Genomic DNA, 23,188 nt, shown 5'->3' with positions numbered 1-23,188 from the left:
CGATGTTGGTTTGTGTGCATTATCTTAGGACAGTTCTGCTTCACATAATGAATGTTCTCTTAAGGGTCTGCTCTCAGGTTTTTATATCTGGCAGTCGACGTTTACAGTGAAATTGGTTCAAAACATTGGTCCCTTGCTTCTTTGAGATTTTTATTTCGTTAGCCATCAGTAGCCTATCAGTGGGCTTCCCTGGTGGCTCAATGGTAAAAAGAGTCTGCCTGCCAATGCAGGAGACCCGGGTTTGATTCCTGGGTTAGGAAGATCCCCTGGAGAAGGGAATGGCAACCCACTCCAGTATTTTTGTTTAGAAAATTCCATGGACAGAGGAGCCTGGTGGGCTACAGTCCATGGGGTTGCTGAAGAGTCGGGCACAACTGAGCGACTAACACACACAGGCTATCAATATAGGTTAGGTGATGCAACAATATCCCTTTTGTTAATTGGAAAAGCATTAATATGGATGATGGTATCAAATCAGTGTTCACTAAGTGTAGCACTTAAGTGCAGTTTCTGAATCACAGTGTTAGTCTCATGTTGAAGGCTGTGCTTTCCCCAACACTTCCTGTGGTGAAGAGACCAAAGGCTCCTTCCCCAGGGGTTTCTGGCCTTCTGACCGTCTGATCTCCCAACTGTGTGGTGGGTTTGGGCTCAGAATCTACTCGTCGTCAGGCTCCTGGTGAGGTTCCCTCCTCTGCATCAGGTGAGCATCACTTTAACGTGTGACAACTCACTATTGTTTTGCCACTGTGAAAGTTTTGTAACACCGTTCATTGAATAATTGGTATCATCTTTCACAAATTTAATGACTTTTCCTTTTCCTTTTTGCTTTGTTGTCCAGCGAGTTTTGGTCTATTTTAGGAGTAAGCAGACATTACCAATCCCTACTAAATCTTTCCTGAAGAATGCATGGAAAGTTTGTTAGGCCACAAAGTGCATCAAGACGTTCCTTCAGTGTGTCAGCAGATCTTGAACACATTCTCTGCACTTGGTGCCTCTGTTTTCTGACTTCCCGTACTCTTCCCCAAGCAGTACGTGGCTTTCTCTGGTGTCTCTCCAAAAATGTCTCATAGAGGTCGTCTTCGCTTATGCCCTACCAAACACAGTGGTCTCTATTTGGTTCTTCCCTTGTTTGACTTCTTGAGGGCAGAATCACCTCCTTTGAAGCTTCTCCTTAGAGTCAGTAGGACTTCTCTCTGGGTTTTCTCAGTCCTCCTGCCTGACTCCTCCTCCTCCTGGAACTTCAGACCTGTTGAAATTAATCTCCCTATCCCTCCCAACTGCAAGTCCCTGGCAACCACCATTCCAGTGTTTGACTCTATGATTACACTATTTTAGATACTTCTGTGTAGGAGGAAAATCTACTACTTGGCTTTCTGTGACTAGGTTGTTTCACTTAGCATAATTCTCTCAAGACTCATTTATGGTTTTTAAGGCTGAGCAGTATTTACTTCGTTGTATGGATGGACCATGCTTTTTAAATTCATTCATCTGTCAGTGGTTGTAGCTATATATCGGCTGTTACAAATAGTGCTCCAGTGAACATGGGAGTGCTCATATGTCTAGAAGATGCTGATTTCAGCTCTGTTGGATTGATACCCAGAAGTTGGATTGCTGCGTTGTGTGGTGGTCATATTTTTAATTTCTTGAGGAACCTCTGTGCTGTTTGCTGCTGCAGCTGTTCCAGTGTGCATTCCCCAGCAGTACATGAGGGCTCCAGTTTCACCTCATCCTCACCATCACTTGTCTTTTTGATAACAACCCTGACAGGTATTGGTGGTATCGCATTATGGCTTCAATTTGTATTTCCCTGATGACTAGTGATGTTGAACATTATTCCGTATACCTGTTGGCCATCTGTATGTCCTCTTAGAGAATGTCTGTTCATGTTAAGTCCTTTACCCTTTCATTGGATTTGTTCTTTTGCTGCTGAGTTGTATATTTTGGAGACCAGCCCTTTATCAGGTACATGACTTACAAATATATTCTCCTATTCAGTAGATCATCTTCTTACTTTGTTGATGTTTTATTTCTTTTTGGCTATGCAGAAGTTTTTTAGTTTGATGTCCTGCTTGTTTGTTTTTTATCTTCTTGCTCGTGCTTTAGGCATGACTCCCTGTCTTCCTTCATGGGCACCCAAGTTGCAGCTGGAACATTTGGAATTAGTGGAATCTCCCTTATTCATTCATCTGTTAGGTGAATGTTTATTGAATACTTATGTGCCAGGTGCTGTACTATCCAGGCTCAGTGACAAGAGGACCATGGTTTGGTCTACTGCAGTCTTGTGGGAAGGTCAACAATACACATGTAAATAAGGAAATAAGCATGCGGTTAAGGCTAGTGGTGAACACTATGGTGGAAATGAACAGGGACCTGCTTAGATGTGAAGAAACGGCTTTGGGAAAGCAGAGACATCGTACAGCAACTTGGGGTCCTTGCTCTGCTGCACTCCTTGGATAAGGATGTGGCCTTACCGGAAGCTTGGCTCCGAGACACAAAGAGTCCAACATTTGAAGGTGTTGGGTTAAAGTGCAGGGTGTTGATTGCCAGCATATATTCTCACAGACTGTCCATGCGAGCCCCGGTTTGGAAAGGGCCGAGTCAAGGCAAGGATCAAATTTCCCAGGTCTGGTGAGACCCCACCCCATGGTCTCCATCCCTCTGAGATGTCTGGAGGCCCAGGGAAGCTGCTCTGAAATAAGCTTTATCAACCACTGTCTTGTGTGGTCACCTGCTTGTGATAAACGTTTGTCTTCATTAAGTCAAGAATGTAATGTAACTGGTGGCTCCTTGGATGGGGCTTTTCCTAATATTTTCAGCCTGTCTGACATGCTGTAGCATCCCACAAATGGCATGGACATTAAAACCCCTCCACCGGATGGGATGTGGGCAGAGAGTCAGGAAACCAAGGAGACATGACAGCATGTGGCCCGGGACTTCTGACCGTCTGGTGCACAGGAAGGAAGCTGAGACAGCAGAGCTTGGTGCATGTTTCTCTTTTGCAGCCTCTAAACCAGAACTCCCCAGGGAAGAAGGTCCTGGGAAATGTGTTCTCTGCCTCAGAGGAGGGTGGTGGCACCATGTCACAGTGGGCAGCCAAGCCCGGCCTTGGGGCTGGCATCCAGCATGCACTCGCTTCAGAGCAATAGGAAGTAAAGACCTCAGCACACATACATATCAGATAATCACAGTGTACACTTTGTGCTCAGTCCCTCAGTCGTGTCCAGCTCTTTTTCAGCCCCATGGACTGTAGCCTATCAGGCTCCCCTGTCCATGAAGTTGTCTAGGCAGGACTACTGGAGGGCGTTGATATTTCCTCCTTCAGGGGATCTTCCCATCCCAGGCATTGAACCCACATCTCTTCTGTCTCCTGCGTTGGCAGGCAGATACTTTGCCTTTAGCACTACCAGGGAGCCAATACATAATCAGATAATCACAGCATACACTTTAATATCTTATCATTTTGTCAAGTATATCTTTGTGACCCCATGGACTGTAGCCCACCAGGCTCCTCCATCCATGGGATTCTCCAGGCAAGAGTACTGGACTGGGTTGCCATTTCCTTCTCCAGGGGATCTTCCTGACCCAGGGATCAAACCGGGTCTCCTGCATTGTAGGCAGATGCTTTACCATCTGAGCCACCAGGGAAATCCAAGTATATCTCAGTAAAGTACAACAAAAAGGAAAGATGAAGACAAGTTGGAAGCACCAGTATTAATTACTGTCCACCCAGAGGAAAAAGCTGGTCACATTTGGCTGCAGGAATGTTAAAGGTGGGCCTGACAAAGTGGAACCATTTGAATCTTTGAAAGACCGAAAGACTGGTGATGTTCATCAAGGGTAAAGCATGTATAATGTTGGGAAGATGAAAAGTTCTGGAGATGGTGGTGGTTGCATGACAGCATGAATTATACTTCATGTCACAGAACCAAGCAGATGAAGATGGTTGGTTTTATATATTTTTAGCACAGTTATGTGTGTGTGTGTGTGTATGTGTTGTTGAAAAGTTCTTCCTATTTATTCATCTGTGAAATAGGAGTGATAGTACCTAATTGTTCAGAGAGCCACTAAGAGGGGTGATTAAGAGGATGCAGCTGAGATGCTCAGCTCTTGAAGAGTCACTGACTTCAGCATTCCTATTACCTACATGCATGCCTGTGCGCTCATTTGCCTCAGTTGTGTCCAGCTCCTTGCAACCCCATGGACTATAGCCCACCAGGCTGCTCTGTCCATGGGATTCTCCAGGCGAGAATATTGGAGTAGGTTGCCATGCCTGTCTACAGGGATCTTCCCAACCCAGGGATTGAACCTGCATCTCTCATGTCTCCTGCATTGGCAGGCGGGTCCTTTACCACAGCCGCCATCTGGGAAGCCAGTTACCTAAACGGTGTGTTACTTATATTGTAATAAGAAATGCACTAGGCATCAGCCGGATGATCAAGGTCTGTGTCAGCAGTGATAAGCTGTGTTGGTGGCATGCAGTCTTGGCACCGTATGGTGAGAAGGCGACTTACTTCTGTGGTCCTTGTCCCAGAACACATAAGCCCCGTCTGCTCAAGAGGAAAATGTCAAGAGAAATCCCAGCTGAGGTTATACCAAACCTGCCCTCCTCAAAACTGTGAAGTCATCAAAAACAAGGGATGTCTGAGAAATTGTCAGAGGCCTGAGGAGCCCAGGGACACCTGGTGACTAAAAATAGTGTGTCCTGGATGAGATCCTGGAACAGAAAAAGGACATTGGGTGAAAATAAAGGAAAATGAACAGTGTGAACTTGATGTAATAAGAATGTTTTAATATTGGTTCATTAATTGTGACAAATGTATCTACTAGCCTAATGTAATATGTTATTAGAGAAACAGTGTGGGGTGTATGGGGACTCTCTTGTTCAGTTGCTAAGTTGTGTCTGACGTTTTGCAACTCCATGGACTGCAGCACACGAGACTTCCCTGTCCTTCACCATCTCCCTGACTTTGCTCAAACTCATGTCCGTTGAGTTAGTGATGCAATCCAACCATCTCTGTCGTCTGCTTCTCCTCTTGCCCTCAGTCTTTCCAAGCATCAGTGTCTTTTCCAATGAGTTGGCTCTTTGCATCAGGAGGCCAAAGTGTTGGAACTTCAGCTTCAGCATCAGCCCTTCCAATGAATATTCATGGTTGATTTCCTTTAGGATTGACTAGTTTGATCTCCTTGCTATCCAAGGGACTCTCAGGAGTCTTCTCCCGCACCATAATTTGAAAGCATCAATTCTTTGGTGCTCAACCTTCTTTATGGTCCAACTCTCACACCGATAACCTGACTACTGGAAAAATCATAGCTGTGACAAAATGGACCTTTGTTGGCAAAGTGATATCTCTGCTTTTTAATACTTTGTGTAGGTTTGTCATAGTTTTGGTTCCAAGGAGCAAGCATCTTTTAATTTCATGGCTGCAGTCACCGTCCAGAGTGATTTTGGAGCCTGAGAAATTAAAATCTGCTATGTCCACTTTTTCCCGGTTTACTTGCTATGAAATGATGGGACCGGATGTCATGATGTTAGCTTTTTGAATGTTGAGTTTTAAGCCAGCTTTTTCACTCTCCTCTTTCACCCTTATCACCCTGTTACTGTTAGTGACTCAAAGTTTTCTTTTATTTCTGAAGTCATTCTGATCTCTTCTCTGCAGTCACGCACTCACAGTCCAGAGCCAAAATGCAGTTCACCACATGGGGTCGCTGTCGAGTCCGGGGGGGGGGGGTCGGTCACTCTCCTAGAATTCCCCTCGTGGCTTTCCCGCCTCCTGGAGCACAAGGCAAGTGGGTGTAGCCTGGCAACCGCTGTCTGCAAACTCTCCCCCAGCTTGTTCATGGATAACACCAGGCGTCCTTCACATGGACCAAACACGAGAGATGGCAGGGTGGGGGCTCCGCGCAGTGTTGGTCATCACTGGTGACTGAAGGTTCTTGGCCCCCAGGCCCATCGGCCTGAGGCCAGGCTGCCCTTCCTACCTCCGCAGATCCATCTCCCCACAGGAGGAGGGGGCACCCCAGAGGAGCTCAGGGAGGGAGGCCTTAGCCTGAGGCCAGCCCAGGGTGTCCAGAGTGGAGGCCAGACCAGGAGGCTTTCGTGGGCACAGCCAGACACTCAGGGCTCGGCCTTCAGCTGGCGGCGTGAAGAGCAAGGCCTGTGGACCCCCCAGAGCTTCAGTTTACCCTGAAATCCACCCCTAGCACCCCTGGAGAAGGCGACAGCAGGTCGGGGTCAGCAAGTGATGGACTCAGAGGTCCGGGGAGGAGGAAGACACACTCCAGTGTGGAGATGGAGCCTCCGAGGCCGCCATGGTCTTCGCCTGTAAGGCCTGCTGAGGGTCTCACGTCCTCCTTTTACCTGGTTCTTGGTCTGCCCTCTCTGGACCACGGCAGTTGACAAGATTCTTCGTCCACTTGGCTCCTCGGAGCTTTCAAATGGACAGGTTTAACCTTTTTTAAAGCCTCGTCAATTGGCTCTTTAATTATATTCACTCGGGTTCAAGTCCAGCAGTTTCCAGCAGGTGTCGTCATTGCCACGTTGGCCTCAGGTGGGTCCGGGCCCAGAACAGGTGCAGACTCTGCCACACACCTTTTGCAATGTCTGTCCTCTGTGTCCCTCGAGGACACGGTAAGCAAAAAGCAGTTCCAGGAGGAAGTGTCATTAAAGGCCTGCTGATGTTTCCTGCCTCTTGAAAAGGCGCTTCTCAGTTGTGATTTGTTGTGACCACATTCTGAGATACTGTGTGGCCTTGGCTGTCCCCGGGCACAGTACCCAGAGTCAGCTGGATGTGACAGCCATGGCAGAGAGCTGACTGAATGGGATTCTAATTACTTATCTCCCAGACAGGCCGTGATTTAGTTTCATAGGCAAACAACCAAAAATCCTTCACAGTGTAGTTCCAGGGAGAAATAATAGAAAGTATGAGTGGCTGGAAAATATGCTGTTTTAATGTCAAACCAGTTTTACGAACAATTGAAAGCCAGTGTTTGGCTGAGGATGACAGGACCATCTCCACCCTTCTGTTCACTCCTCTAAGAGCAGGGTCAAGGTCTGGGACGGTTCAGCTGTGTGCATGTCTCTCCCTGGTGTTTTATGCTTCATTCATTCAATAGCAGGTGCTATTCTGGGGCCTGTCACACACCCAGAAAGCAGCAGAGTTAAGTCCTGAGGTGATGCCCACCCTGTACGTGGTTCAGCAGTATCACAGCAAGGCCCTCAGTTCAGGGCCTGAATGTGGATAGCGGCCAGGAAACACCAGGGACCACAACACAGTGCTCAGAGCCTTTGCAAAGCTCTGAGTGGTGGGTGTACCCTTGAGTCAGACAGTGTGGGCCTGGCTCTGTGTCTGGGTATGGTAGGAAGTCAGTGAGGGCCAGGTCTGCGTGGACTTGGACCATCCAGCAGAAGTGGGAGGTGGGCTGGGAGCAGACAGAGGCCTGGTGAAGCACATAGGGAGGCACCTGAGATGTTTAGCCTGAGAGCAGGGCGGGGACGTGAACACCGAGCTGACTGGTGATTGGACCCTGACCAACCTCCTTTTCCCATTGTGCCCCCCTACCCTATACATCCTGAATGTTAGTTCCCAACAGAACAGGGATCTGCAGTGCTGAAACCATGCCTGGCTTGTAGTAGGTGTTCATTTTACCAAAGGTAGTAAGAAAATTTGTGGTTATGTTACAACTTGTTCCTGAGCAACTACATCAAGTCCAGAACCGTCCCCTAAATTATAATTGTGCTGTGCTGTGCTGTGCTTAGTCACTCAGTTGTGTCTGACTCTCTGCAACCCCGTGGACTGTAGCCTGCCAGGCTCCTCTGTGCATGGGATTTTCCAGGCAAGAATACTGGAGTGAGTTGCCGTTTCTTCCTCCAGGAGATCTTCCCGACCCAGAGAGATCAAACACAAGTCTCTCTCTCTTTTTTTTAAATTTATTTTAATTGGAGGATAATTACTTTATAGTATTGTGGTGGTTTTTGCCATTCATCGACATGAATCAGCCATGGGTGCACTTGTGTCCCCCCATCCTTGCGTCTCCTGCATGACAGGCGGATTCTTTACCATTGCAGTTGTCACCTGGGAAGCCCATTTCAAAATGAGTCTGTGTTAAGTGTAGAAAACTTAGACTTTTTATAGTTGAAACAACAGAATAAAGTAAAAAATCACGCATATATAGCTGCTGCTGACATTTTGGGTGCCCCACATTTTTCCAGCCCCCAAATTGAGACTCTGTGATAATATTTTGTAGCCCTTTTTTTTTCTCTTAACCTCTTAGTTATTGTCCAAATTGACCGCAGTCTTAAGCATAGAAAGTCCACATCAGCATAGTGGGCTGACCAAGTTGGCAAGTCCAGTCAGCTCTTTGTTGAGAACTGCTGTGAAATTAAAATATATATGCCACTCACAAAATATGGTTGAAATACTCATTATAGAATTTCCTATCTTGGGGAAAAAAAAGTATTTTCAGAGTATGTAAAAGTAAATAGTCTCTATTCAATAATACTAATCTATTTACAAGTTTAAATGGAATTACTGCCAGATGAAATACATGTTTTCACTTCTTGTGTTGTTTTATATGATTTATCTTCCTCTTAAAAAAATTATATTTCTAGCAGCAGTAAGGGTTTTTTCCCCATAAGTGTACTCAATAGCAATAGCCTTTAAAAACCATGTAATTTCAAGGTCAAAGAAAATGAAATAAGAAAACCAACAAGAAAATTGAAAGAAAATAAGATTTAAATTTTTATTTCAGTTAGAAACTAGTCAGTAGAAGTAAAGATGTTTATAAATTCTTATACATTCTGCATTGTGTAAATCACATCCTAGACACAGATTTTTTCTTAAAGACACATTGATTTTACAAAGAAAAAAGTAATATAACTTACATATTAAAAGAGAAACAGTTCCCTCTACTGGATGTTTTAATAGAAAGCTATACATGCTGAATTCTTGCATCACGGGATTGCACAGGAAGGTCTGAGGGGGTGCGACAAGGTGGAAATGGTCTCTGCGGGGCAGTGTGGGGTGGGCATGGCAGGAAGAAGCTGACAGAGGACTTCACATTTGTGTTATTTGAATTTTTTGGTTGCATTGGGTTTTCATTGCTGCACGTGGGCATTCCCTAGTTTCGGCCAGCAGGGGCTTCTCTCTGTTGCAGTGCATGGGCTTCTCTGGCAAAGCACAGGTTATAGCCGAAGGGGCTTCAGTAGTTACAGTGTGTGGACTCTTGGGTGTGCAGGCTCAATAGTTGTGGCATAGAGGCCTAGTTGCTCCATTCTATGTGGAATCTTCCTGGAGTAGGGATTGAACCCTTGTCCTCTGCTTTGGCAGGTGGATTCTTATTCACTGTTCCTCCAGGGAAATCCTGTTCAAATTTTTTTACAGTGAAAGTATATTCATCACTTTCACAAGTAAATAATTTTTAGAAACAATACAACATTCTACATCAATATAATGTCACTTAAAATATTGATACGTTTATATACATAATGAAAAAATATTTGGGTTGAATCACACTAGAAGGCTGTTTTTTATTTTGGCTGCAAAGATTTTGGATGATATTTATTTTTCCTTATGCTCTTTTGTATTACCTAATATTTTATAATATGCATGCATTGAATTTACAATTAGGAAAAATATTCTGCTTAGCAATAAAAAGTTTTAAAAGCCTGGTAAAGTTAGGTAGAAAAAGTGTTTTGTTCAGTGAAAAGGATCTTGCTTCGATTATTATTGTTAACCTACTCAGTTTTTGTTTCTATTACTTAGGTAAGAGCTTATTCTGTAAGAAATGTATATTGGAAAATATGAAAATTAGATGCTGATAATCTACCAAGTGTATAACTGAAATAACTCAAGAAATCATATATAGGAAGTTATTTGTGGATTGTGTGCTTCCATCCTGTGGTTGTTTAGAACTCAAAGCATTTTACCATAGACATGATCTAAATGTCCTTCTCACATTGGGCAAAAGTATGTTTTGTGCAAAGTGTAGCTAAACCAGTATGTTAATTGCAATTAAAAAATAGTAAACAATAGTTGTAGTGAAGAATAGTCAACAGTCTTCCCTTATTAGTAGTATAACACATGTAAGAGCTGGGCCCCTTGGCCTGTGAGCTGAAATAAAGATTCTCAAATGCCAGCACTTGGTGTGGGGAAACCCAAACCTCTGGAGGATTTCTGTGAATCCACAGCCACTTATTCTCTCCTGTTCTCAATGTCAGGAATATGTGTTCACGTTAATGCATGGATGAACATTGTAGGTCTGACTTAAGACCCTGGAAGCAAGTGGGAGGGGGGCTTTTATCAATCACTCAGTACCCCCAGAACAACTCCCTATTACTCCTTCCCGCACCCCGACAACCTTTGTCTTCTTTCTGTTTCTGAGTCTTATTACTTTAGATACTTCATATAAGTGGAATCATGCAGTATTTTTCTTTTTATGACAGACTTATTTCACTTAGCATCATGTCCTCAAGGTTTGTCCATGTTATAGTGTATGACAAGACTCCTTTTTTATGGCTGAATAATATCCCATTGTATGGAGAGACATTTTCTTTATACATTCATCTATCTGTGGGCATCTACGTTGCTTCCAAATAGGAAAAGGAGTATGTCAAGGCTGTATATTGTCACCCTGCTTATTTAACTTATATGCAGAGCACACCATGAGAAACACTGGGCTGGAAGAAGCACAAGCTGGAATCAAGATTGCTGGGAGAAATACCAATAACCTCAGATATGCAGATGACACCACCCTTCTGGCAGAAAGTGAAGAGGAACTAAAAAGCTTCTTGATAAAAGTGAAAGAGGAGAGTGAAAAAGTTGGCTTAAAGCTCAACATTCAGAAAACGAAGATCATGGCATCTGGTCCCATCACTTCATGGCAAATAGATGGGGAAACAGTGGAAACAGTGTCAGACTTTATTTTGGGGGGCTACAAAATCACTGTAGATGGTGATTGCAGCCATGAAATTAAAAGACTCTTACTCCTTGGAAGGAGTTATGACCAACCTAGATAGCATATTCAGAAGCAGAGATATTATTTTGCCAACAAAGGTCCGTCTAGTCAAGGCTATGGTTTTTCCTGTGGTCATGTATGGATGTGAGAGTTGGACTCTGAAGAAAGCTGAGTGCCAAAGAATTGATGCTTTTGAACTGTGGTGTTGGAGAAGACTCTTGAGAGTCCCTTGGACTGCAAGGAGATCCAAGCAGTCCATCCTAAAGGAGATCAGTCCTGGGTGTTCGTTGGAAGGACTGATGCTGAAGCTGAAACTCCAGTACTCTGGCCACTTCATGCAAAGAGTTGACTCATTGGAAAAGACCCTGATGCTGGGAGGGATTGGGGGCAAGAGGAGAAGGGGACAACAGAGGATGAGATGGCTGGATGGCATCACCGACTCGATGGACATGAGTTTGGTTAAGCTCCAGGAGTTGGTGATGGACAGGGAGGCCTGGGGTGCACAATTCATGGGGTTGCAAGGAGTCGGACACGACTGAGCGACTGAACTGAACTGACTGAGGTTGCTTCCACATCTTGGCTATTGTGAGTAATGCTGCAATGAACATGGGTATACAAACATCTCTTTGAGATCCTGTTTTTAATTCTTTTAGTATGTGCCAAGAAGTAGGATTGCTAGATCAAATGGTAGTTCTACTTTTAATATACTTAGAAACCTCCATACTATTTTCCATAGTGGCTGCACCATTTTACTTTCCTGCAAACTGTAAAAGGATTCCACTTTCTTCACCAAAACTTGTTGTTTTACAGGTTTAAAAACAATTTTTTAAAAACTCATTTTATTTTTTATGTATTATTTTTGACAGCACTAAGTCTTCGTTGCTGCACACAGGCTTTCTCTAGTTGTGGTGAACAGGGGCTACTTGCTAGTTGTGGTGTGCGGGCTTCTCATTGCGGAGGCTTCTTGTTGGGGAGCATGGGTGTGCAGGCTCAGTAATTGTGGCTCGAGGACTCTGGAGCATTTGGGCTTTAGTACTTGTGGCGCATGGACCTACGTGCTCGATGGCATATGGAATCTTCCCAGACCAGGGATCAAACCTGTGTCCTCTGCCTTGGCAGGTTCTTAACCACTCCACCACTAAGAAAGTCCATCAGTTGTAATCTATTTTTCATTTCTGATTTCTTTTTCTTTCTTAATCTAGCTAAGGATTTATCAGTTTTGTTGGTCTTTTCAAAAAAACCAACTCTTACTTTCATTGCCTTTTTTCTATTCTTCTTCTCTAATGTTTGTTGTCTCGTTTCTACTAACTTTGGGTTAAAGTTCTTCTTCCCTGAAGTATAAAGTGAGATTGTTGATTTGAGAAATTTCTTCTAATGTCGTTTACTGTTGTAAACTTCTTACTACTGTATCCCACAAATGTGTGTATATTGTGCTTTCATTTTCACTTGTATGAAGATATTTACTAGTTTCACTTGGGAGTATTCTTTGACTTACTGGTTGTTCAAAAATGTGTCAATTTGCTCGTATTTGTGAATCTCCTTTTTTTTTTAAATTTTATAGCTACTGATTTAATAGTTTCATTCCATATTAGTCAGAAAAGATACTTGGTATGATTTCAGTGTGGTTTGTTAACTTTCTTTTTTGTGGCCTAACGTGATCTATCATGGAGAATGTTCCATGTACACTTGAGAACATGTGTTCTGTGCTGTTGTGTGGAGTGTTGTGCATGAGTTAGATCCAATCGGTCTAGTGTTTTCAAGTCCTGTTTCCTTACTAGTCTTGTATCTGGTTGTTCTACCCATTACTGAAAACAGGTTATTGAATGTGTCATGGTCTATTTCTCTCTTCAATTTTGCCAAGGTTTGCTTTATATATTTGGGTGCTCTGATGTTAGGAGCCTATATATTAATAATTGTTATATCTTGTGTATTGACCCTTTTATCTTATAAAATGTCTCTCTAGTTGAGTTTTTGACTTAAAAGTCTGTTTTGTCTGATAATAGTGTAGCCGCCCCTGCTTTTTTTCGGTTATCACTTGTGTGGAATATCCTTTCCCTAGCCTAACCTATAGTAGTTTCCAAAAAGGGAACATATCAGACTATAGAACCCAGAGTAATTTATCAGAAATAAATCATTTACTGAATGCTGTGGAGTAGGGTGGGGGCTTTCCTGGTGGCTCAGCAGTAAAGAATCCGCCTGCAATGCAGTAACCTCGGAGACTTGGGTTTGATCCCTGGGTTGGGAAGATCCCCTGGACGGCAGGAAATGGCAACCCACTCCAGTATTCTTACCTGGGAAACCCCATGGACAGAGGAACCTGGCAGGCTATACAGTCCATAGGGTTGCAAAAGAGTCAGACACAACTGAGTGACTAAACAACATGGAGCAGGGTGTGCCCCTTAGCATCATAAGCCCTTGCTTTACAGATTAGAAAGCCAAGGCACAGAGGTAATGTGACAAAATAGCAGGTAAAAAGGGACTGGTATGTATTAGGCATGCAAAAATGAAAACCTTTTCTTTCATACTAAAATTCTTTGAGATGGGGCAGTTATTCTGGATGGAGGAAGAAGCCATGAGCCAAAGAACACAGCAACTTCTAGGAGCCTGAAAGGGCTAGGAAACGATTCTCTCCAAGACCCTCCGGAGGAAACGCAGTCCTGTTAGCACCGTCACTGGCCCAGGGAGACCTATTCTGGACATCTGATGTCCACAATTTTAAGATAATTGACTTATTTTGTCTTAAGTTACCCAGTTTATGGTAATTTGTTACAGCAGACATAGGAAACTAATATAGAAGTCTGAGTCAAAACACATAAAAGAACACATTTTAGACAAAATTACTTACAATTTATTGCACAAAATTTACATTTGTTGTAGATGATGGAAAACATGGTAAAAACAACCTTGTGTTAATCCATTTTTCCTGGAGATTTTTCTGTGGAAAGATTTCCTAATACATTCTTTTTATACAGTTGTTTACCAGTTGTGTTGGTAGTAAGTGTCTTGGGAAGTAAGGTATAAAACTGAAACAGATCAGAAGAGCGCAGGGGGAAGACCACTGCCGAAGAGTAACCTCCAGGAACTCGGCATTTTCCAGGGCAGGGAAGATGCTGTGGGGTCCTCACACTGCAAGTGAAGGACAGAGCATCTGAGTCCTTTAGCTTTACTGCTCCCTCTCCCTTTAACACATACTACAGTTTGTTCCTTTTGGTTTTGACACTTCTAGCCTTTATTGTAAGGAACAAACAAAGTAATAAATTTCTGTCTTTATATCAGCTGAAGATAAATTCCCTCAAATTCCAAATCATAAAGATATGCCAGAATGACTGTGAATGGAGTCCACGGAACAAAATCAAATTCAAAAGAAATAGGGGTTAAAAAAAAATCAGTGCTGCATGATTTGCATCCGTTTGTTCAGTGAAAAGGCATGAATTAAAAAGACAGTCACCTGCTATATAAAGCAGGCTTCGTTTACTTCTGTTATGCCTAAAGGCTAATTGATTTCCCTGGTATAATGCTCTTATTTTGTAATAGGGAATGTATTTTAATTATAATGCATGTCCAATAGCTAGAGTATTGCTCCCATAACTGTACGTTTTACTTAAAAAAGAAAAACAATCCTGAATTCTAAAGAGGACTTGTTTATCCTTATAAACAAGTTGCTATAATTAATGCAACACTAAGAAGTACAATGAAATACTTAAGATCTTCCTTTTTTTTTTTTAAATCAGTCTTAATAGTTAGCTGCTTTCTTTTCAAAAGTTCAATGTAAATTTATATAAAGATGTCTATATTTAACATAAACTTTCACTTATTTGGTCTACTTATATAGTGTGTAAAAATGCAAGTTTATGAATACCTAACCAGAACAATCAGGCTTAAGCTTTAGTAAAACTTACATGTGGTTTGATTATCTGAAGCCATTCATTAAGATATTCAACCAGACCCAGAGCATCTGGGATGTTGTCTCCTTCTGAAACGAACTTCAGCAGAATCGCAATTGGGATTTCTTTAGAACAGCTGCAACAAGTGAAAAGAACAATCAGGTATTCTTTTTGCTTCCCAACAGCAGTTCCACTGTGCCTGTGCTCCTACAGAGGTGATCAGCCAGATTATATGCGAGGAGATGCCACACCTTCTACGTGTGGAGACAGAATTGGGAGCCATGTAACACTCACCCTGGGCACATGCACCTTCCTGCCTCACAGCAAGATTTGTGTGAGAAAACCAAAAGAACATCAGTTTTGTGAGAAATATCTTTAAACAGCATAAACTCTACAGCTGCAGTATCCTGAAGATGCAAGTATTTACTTCAACTATTTTAAAGACAATGGGAAGAAAGCAGACCAAAAAACTAGTCATGGTAGTTACTTTTGGTTGACACAGGTGAGTACTTTAAAGTATTGCTTGTACGGTTCTGTATTTTCCAAATGTTCCATGAAGAGTGTGTTTCTCTCAGCACTTTCTCTAGTGCCTCTAACTTTGTGACCAAAGTCACAAAGCTGCCCAGGGATTACTCTCTGGCCTCATGGTTTCACCCTGCACTGTGTGCTCAGGGCTGAGAGGCTCAGGCAGCCCACAGGTCCTCTTCCGTGGCTGCCGCCCCTCTGGTTCTGTGCCACCTCCTCTCCACCCGTGTCAGCGCCTGAACTCGGTTCAGCCCCCTGAACTGTGAGCAAACACATTCCTGTTATTTCAGCTCCACAGTCTATGACCCGACACCAGTGTAGGACAGGTGACGGGGCCTGAACAGAGCAAGAGAACAGTTCAAAGCGGGTGGTCTGCAGAGCAGGTGGGAGTGACTAGGTAGCCGGGGCTTCGGGGCTGTGGTGTGAGAGGAGGTGAAATAATATACTGTGGGTGTAAGCCAGAGAGGAAAGACGGGACACAGACTAGGCAAAAGAAACGTTGGAGGAAATGATGGTTCTAATAAGAAATACACTTTCAGGTATAAGAAAGGAGTTATTACTTAATGAGTGAAGATCTATTTAGAATCAAAATCCTGAAGGTGGATGGTGCTGATGGGTACCCAACACTGTGAATGTACCTAATGCCTCTTAATTGTACACTTAAAAATGGTTTATTTAATGTTATGTACATCTCACCACCACCACCACATAAAGAACTGACTATAGAGGCTGCAGAGAATAAGTGTTAGGACCCCTAACGTGCTACACACAATAAAGCATAAAATATGGCTTCTCAGGAACCAATTCTATAACCACATTTCAGTCTTTCCCTTGAAAGTAACACAGTACCTATTTAATGAGATGCTGTGTTATTTTCAGAGTTCCAGCAAGTAATCCAAACACTCCCAGGTATCCTGATTTCATTTTCAAATCATGTGGCGAGCAAAGACACAGGCAGACACACTCACCCTTCATCATAGAGCAGCTTTGTGATCCCTCCTCCAGGAACACGGACACAAAACTCAGAATCGTCTATTTCAGGAATGCATGGGGTTTTTTCCATTTCTTCCCAGTTGAGGCTCTGTATTTTATTCTGAACACTTTTTTGCATAGAAGGGGTAAGAATGTACCTGAAGGGGGTACTGGAAAGAAACAATCATATCATTAACTAAACACTCACAAATATGAACATTAAGACAAATAAGAGTTCTTTCAACAAAAATTATCTTGTTTTCCATATATTTTGCTGCAGAAGGCAAAATGCAAGTTCTGACAGTTTATGGAAGAGTAACGTAAAGTGATTGCTCTGACTTGCTACTCACATACTTAGGAGACTGTGTTGGGGACAGGAAAACAACCAAAGGCAAGGCCAGCATGAAGACCCCACAGCCACGCCCCAACGAAGCCTCTTACAAGGGCCTCAGAAATGTGGTCTATTGTGACAGTCTCAGAAATTAACTAGTTTTGAGAGGCTACTCTTCGCAGATATTTCATGATTTTACAGGTGTGCAAATGACAATGTAATACATAGTATGGATTTCTAACTCTTGAATACTTTATCTTCTATTTAAGAATTCAATCTGACATGCCTGGAAATTGTACTTAAAGGCAGTGGAGTTCTGCAGATACAAATGGTTGAATACATGGAAATAAATAGAGACAGTGATCCAGTCTTTGAAAGACAATCAATTGATAAACTTCAGGTACTCTTTCTCCTTTCTCTCCATCAGCTGAGCCCTGAGGTGCTGTGGGCTCATGACACACACAGCAGAGCATAGTCCCAGAGACACACAGCAGAGTGCAGCCCCAGAAGCACCCCATTGCTACCCTAGACCCCAGTGCTGCAGCCCCGGGAACACCAAGGGCCCCCAACGCCACTCCCCCTATCTCCCCACAATCTTCACCTCCTTCTTTCTAAATTCCAGGGAGAAAAGGAAAGGATGGCGTTAAAATTTTGTTTTAACCTTTTAGTAAAGCAATCATCCTAATAACTGTACACATCTTAACAAATGTACTTGTTCAGAGACACAGACCTACCTGCGCAGCTGGAGGTCATTACGGTGATATGAGTGGCTGCTAGAAAGAACCACCACTTTGGCGCAGCCGCTGCTTTTCACCCAGGAAAGCAGTTTTTCACAGAATGACTTTGATTTATACTTTGTATACCATGGAAAGAGTACAATGAAAATACAAAGTTAGATCTCAGATTGTTAGAAGAGTAGTCTATGTAGTATTTCATCAGTCTTTGTGATGATACTATTAACAGTTTACATATGCTAAACTTATAGTTAGTTTGAGATCCACTTACTGTCCTTGCACTGAAGGTGAAAGATGAGGGACAATGACTATAAATTTCTGCCCCAAATCTGATCAGGGGCAACAGTTAGGTAAGCCAGAAGGCAGAATGCCTGTCTAGGTCCCTCAGCACAGTCAGTGTTGTGAATCACAGGAGGAAGTCAGCTCCATGCTGAATACCAGCTAAAAAGGTGTGACAGCTGAGGCAATACTCGAACTTCGCCTGGATGCAGAACTGATGGGTGTGTGGGGAGCAGCTGGGGAAGTCTGAGTATTTGCTGATGCTCATCTCCCAGGTGTGTGGTGTACTGTAGTTGTGAAAGAGGCTCTCCTTCCTATAGACGTGTGTTACGTGATGCTGGCACACACCTGCTTTGGACTGTTTGGCAGAAGGAAACTGTGCACGCGCACACAGAGGATCAACCAGGTGTGGCAAGAGGTGAACAGGTGATTGACTGGGATGTGGACCTTTCACTCTACTTTCAATGGATGAAACAAAATTTAAATAGCTCCAGGTGTCCAGTGGCTGCCAGGTCAGTGTGGACACATTCCTGCCAGACAGTGGTGAGGGCTATGAACTTGCTTGGAGATAGGAAGCTACGAGAGGATCTGACTGAGGTTTCCAGGACCTGGGGTGGAAGAGCCTGTGGGGTGGGTGGTGCAGAAGCAGAATCAGCGGCATGAGAGAGGACATGGGCTGGACCAAAGTGGTGACAGCAGAAGGGGAGAGAAGCTGGATTCAAGAGTGTATTTTCAGATACACGTCATTTTAATGCAGGTGCCACAGGTTTGAAATGTAATGCAAATAGAATAAACCTGTAATATTCATATGCTTAAATTTTCTCACCCATGGTACCTGAATCGGGAATATATAGGACCCAAGCTATATGTCCCAATTCCTTTCAATATATTCAGGAAATAATAGTGACAACTCTGAAATTTTATGAGTATTTCTCTATAAACTCAGACTGCTTAACTGTATAAAGAAAGAAATGATTTTTGAATCTTAATAATGACTCAGTATTTTCTCATTATACTATACTTTAATAAACTTAAGACAAAAGCAATATACTAACCTTAATAAAAATGGATCTTAACTGAAGAGCCACTAGTTTCTTTGAAGGCAATGCATATACTGCAAGTATAAGAGAATGAAACCATATGATAGTTAAAATTAAGGAGTCATACATGAGCAATTAATAACAAAACTGAACTAGGAAAAATTCTGTATCTAAATATTTTTAAAATATATTTATTTGGCTGCATCCGGTCTTAGTTACAACACACAGGTCTAAATGCCCCGCTGCTTGTGGGATCTCAAGCTCCCCAAACAGGGATTGAAATCTGTGTTCCCTGAATTGGAAGGTGGATTCTTTACCACTGGACCACCAGCGAAGTCCCTAAAGATTTTTGCCAATTAAAACACAGAACATATGCACTATATCATTTAGCTAAAACATTTTAAAAGTACCTCAGAATTCACCCATGGGCTTTATTCTATGGAATAGATTCATTGCTGAAATTTAACTATAAGAAAATTATCAGAAATTATTTTTCTTCTTTGATTGTAAACCTAGAGGATTCCCCTGGAAATTTCTATCCTTATAACAAATGACCCCATTTTCAAGGTTTGGTTTCTGATATTGTTCCCTCTTTTCTCTAGAGAATATCATTGGGGTTAGAAGGAAGAGTAAAATGCAGGCTAATGTTAGCTGTGTGATAAAACACAGAAGCTATATTTATTTTCTTCAGGAGATTCAGAAAGACCTGAAGTAACACGTAAGAACTCTGTGAGTCAATATTTGTGAATTTATCCTGTGAGGAGGATCCACAGCATTCACCAGAGTCTACAAGGGGCCCACTTTACTGATGCTTAGGAGGCCCTGCCCAAGTTTACCTCCAAGAATGAGAAGCCCTGAAATGACCCGAGAACAAAATACAGAGTCTCCGAGAACATGTGATTAGGCCTCTGTGCCAGGGCTAAGCTTTCAGTTACTGTAAACTTCACAGACAACCCGAGACTCAGGCACTGTGTCTGGTGGGTCATGTCTTTCCCATTCTACAGGTCTGTTGGGATCATCTCACTGCACTGGTGTGTGTGGGGTGACTGGGACCATGCAGCATCCATCAGCAAGGGTGCTGACCACCAGGCGTGTTTGGGACAAAGTGGGCTAGAGCTGGAAGCTCAGGAACCAGGGAAGTGGGCAGGCTGAGATGACGTCCATGACGCCTCACTTCTGCAGCAGCAGCAGCACTCCTGCTCTCCACCAGAGCTTCATGCACATCTTGTTTTGTTGGTAAGATCCTATTTCCTAGCACCTTGCTCATGTGATATAACATCACCTTTCACGTATTCTGGTCAAAAATATTTAGCTTCTAAATAATCCAGGCTTTAAGACTAAGTCCAGTTTCAGAAAATACAGAGGCCAGAGGAACACAGTGGTTGGTCTGTACGCTGCGAGCCCTGACTAACCCCAACTGACAGCACAGCAGGGAACTGTGGAGATGGGTGGCATGGGAAAGGCCTAGGCCGCCTGCAGTCAAGTGACTTGCCTCTCTGAGCCGGGTCAGTGTGCATTACGATGAATGCTACCACTGTGTGACAGATGACTTCAGCCTGCATGGGGCGCTGCACATTAAACACATAGGCCTGAGCCCAGTGTTAGCAATGCTTACACGTGCCAGGAGGACAGAAAGTAAAACTGAGGATAACAGGGGGAAACCCCGTGTTAAAAATCATTCTATCCAAGGGTACAAATACAAGCACATCTCTTGAGGGGGCTGTAATCCAGGGTGTGTGCAGGAGAGGAGGGCACCGCTGTGGATTCTAAAGAGCCACTCCAGGTACCAACGGACACCCAGGGAGAGTCTGGCTGTGACTTGACACAAATATGCCTTGTGGAAGGATATAACACACCTTCAGCATTTATACTGAGCTCCGCTGAATTCTCTTCTGCAGTTGCATATGGATTGTTTCCAACCATTGGCACAAGACAGTCAGTATAGAAGTAACCGATCTTATGCATATTCAGTGTGGAAATAATCAGATCTATTGCAAGCTGGCCAACATTTCCAACAGATACTGCTGGCTGAAACAGTTAAAAAAAAAAAAAAGTTCATTAAGTTATCCAAATCAGCAGCACTTTAAGAAGTTTAGACAGAAGACGACAGTCACAGTGGACGTACTGGACACCAATGCTCAGGTGCATCACACCTGGGTTCTGAGCTTTTCATTAGCTCCCACCTGGAGACTACTGACTGCATACTTACTGAATACCTGCTATGTGTCAACCCCTGTTCTGGGCACTGAGGATGCAGTAAACAAATGGATCAGAGTTCCTGCCCTTGTGGAGTTCCATCTAGTGAGGGGGTGGTTTGCTGGGGCAAACAACATAGATTGGAGGGAGCTTCTTTTCATGCTGCACACACACACACACACACATACACACTCGCTCGCTCACTTTCTTTCTCTCTCTCTCTCTCACACACATACTCTCTTTCATGACTTCAAATAGCCAACTACCACATCTCTACCTACACCCCAAACACTCACCTGAACTCCAAAGCGTAATGGCTATCTCCACATAGTTATGTCAAAACCAGCAGGTACAAAACAAAGCATCTGCCCAACCTGCTCCCTACTTTGCACTTCAGAAAACAGCAACAATTACTCACCCAGTTACCTAAACCAGGGACCTGCTTCCCTTCCCCTCAGCAGCCACAGCAGGACAGGACTAATTTTCATTGATCCTGTCTCCAAAGTTTCTCTTCACTATACCTCCTCCTCTGCACTCTTCTAGCAACTGCTCGTTTTTGGCCTCTATGGGTCCTTCAGAGCAGCCTCCCACTTTGGGCCCTCCTGTACCAATCCCCTGGTTACCTCCTTTAATTCCCTTTCCCTTCTTTGCTACTTTGGTTAGACCCTCACTCTCCAGTATCGTTGGTTTCTTCCTCACTACTGGATTCTCCCATCAGCATATTCACACCCTCTAAAATCTTTCCTTCTGAAAAACTCGCTGTCACTTCTCAGTGTCCCTCCAGAGCCCAAATTCCTTACAGTCTGTCCACTAAGACACAAGCAGGAACTTTACCTCTGAATTCAGGAACAAAAGCACAAACATACACATCTCCACATCATCTCCCATTTCTTCAATCCAATATGGCTTCCCTCTTCACTGTCAAGGGTACTGCTAGTAACCTGTGGACACTATTTTCTCTATGATGTTTTCTTTCTGCCAGGTATCTCCTGCAAAAATACTTTTTCCCTTTTGTGATTAACGAATATTTTTCAGGACACTTTGAAATGAAGTCAAATTTTCTTCCTCAGTACACTATCAAAGCTGCTTCTATCATTCACTGATACTTCTTTTTTTTGCTTTGAGCCGCACCACAAGTAGGACCTTAGCTCCTCGACAAGGGATCAAACCCATGCCCCTTGTAGTGGAAGCGCAGAGTACTAGTTACTGGAGCAGGAGGGAAGTCCCCACTGACATTTCTTGCTTTCGTTATGAAAACTGTCGAAAAGTGACTTTTCTATTACCATCGTCCTTTAAAAAACGAATACATATATGTTAGTTTCAGGTGCACAACATTGTGATTCGACATCTGTACACATTGCAATATGATTACCTCAACAGGTCTACTTAACATTCATCACCACTCAGTCAAAAAATTGTTTTTTCTTGTGATGAGAATTTTAAGATCTACTCTGTTACTTTCAAACATACAACACAGTGTTAACTATAGTTACTACGTTGCAAATTACATTCCAGGACTTATTTTTGACTAAAAGTTTGTACTTTTCACCCCTTTCACCAATTTCATCCAATCTGTTCTATGTTTGTTTTTTTTTTAATTCCACATACGAAGCTTTTCTTAACAGATCTTTGTATCCCTCCTCTTCTCAATAAATCCCCGGGTCTTTCTGTACCCCTTTCAACGTTCTAACTTTATTTATTTACGTGTGTTCCCAACTAGACTGCGAACTCCTTGAGACACAGAACCTGGTTTTACCGTTACACACTGACACAACACAACGCTCACTGAAGCAATGAATGAACCGCGATAGAATCGCGTGCTGTCGGCAAGTCTTTACCAGCCCGTCTGCAGTTTCCTGACTAACGACAATCACTCCCCAGCTTAAGCGCGATACAGAGCTCGCTGAGAAAAGATTTTCCAAGAAGGTACAGCGAGTGGCCCACACGGCACCAACGGAGCGCAAGGTCACGTCCCCGCACATTTCGCTCACAGCCACCAGGACCCGGCCCCACAGACTCGCGCGCGTCCGGGGGCCGCTCTGACGCCGGCCCCCTGCCCCGACTCACCATTAGGAGGGTGCACCCCGCGAGGTCGGGGACCGAGTCCCCGGAGGGGACGAACATGGTCTCGCCGGCGGCACAAGGAGCCGGCGGCCGGAAGTGCGGGCGACTCCTGGGGTCCTTCGAGGCCCCGGTCGCGGGGTCCTTAGGTGCCCGTCCCACTGCCTGCCGGGGCGGCGCGCGGGAGGGGCTGCGGGCGGGGGTGGCGGCCGG

At 43.6% G+C, this 23,188-nt stretch overlaps 1 protein-coding gene across 1 annotated transcript; it reads right to left on the bottom strand.

The window, feature by feature from the left end:
- On the bottom strand, positions 13,779–23,130 carry PSMG2 (proteasome assembly chaperone 2). The gene is made up of 7 exons (XM_005697153.3): positions 22,982–23,130; positions 20,575–20,746; positions 18,734–18,792; positions 17,400–17,518; positions 16,331–16,504; positions 14,853–14,973; positions 13,779–14,079 (listed from the first exon to the last, which is right to left on the bottom strand). Exons 1-7 carry the CDS (start codon positions 23,036–23,038, stop codon positions 13,987–13,989), a joined length of 795 nt encoding a protein of 264 aa, XP_005697210.3. The 5' UTR covers positions 23,039–23,130; the 3' UTR covers positions 13,779–13,986.

Source organism: Capra hircus, chromosome 24 (assembly GCF_001704415.2).
Source record: "Capra hircus breed San Clemente chromosome 24, ASM170441v1, whole genome shotgun sequence".
Taxonomy (NCBI): Eukaryota; Metazoa; Chordata; class Mammalia; order Artiodactyla; family Bovidae; genus Capra; species Capra hircus.
This window is presented reverse-complemented; position numbering and strand designations above follow the sequence as displayed.

Excerpts from the sequence above, each read along its gene's own strand:
- PSMG2 (XM_005697153.3), bottom strand. The coding sequence starts at position 23,038 with ATGTTCGTCCCCTCCGGGGACTCGGTCCCCGACCTCGCGGGGTGCACC. Across the intron at positions 18,793-20,574 it reads GCTCAGTATAAATGCTGAAG|TATATGCATTGCCTTCAAAG; the intron begins GTGTGTTATATC and ends TTATACTTGCAG. Across the intron at positions 17,519-18,733 it reads TAAGATCCATTTTTATTAAG|TATAAATCAAAGTCATTCTG; the intron begins GTTAGTATATTG and ends TGGTATACAAAG.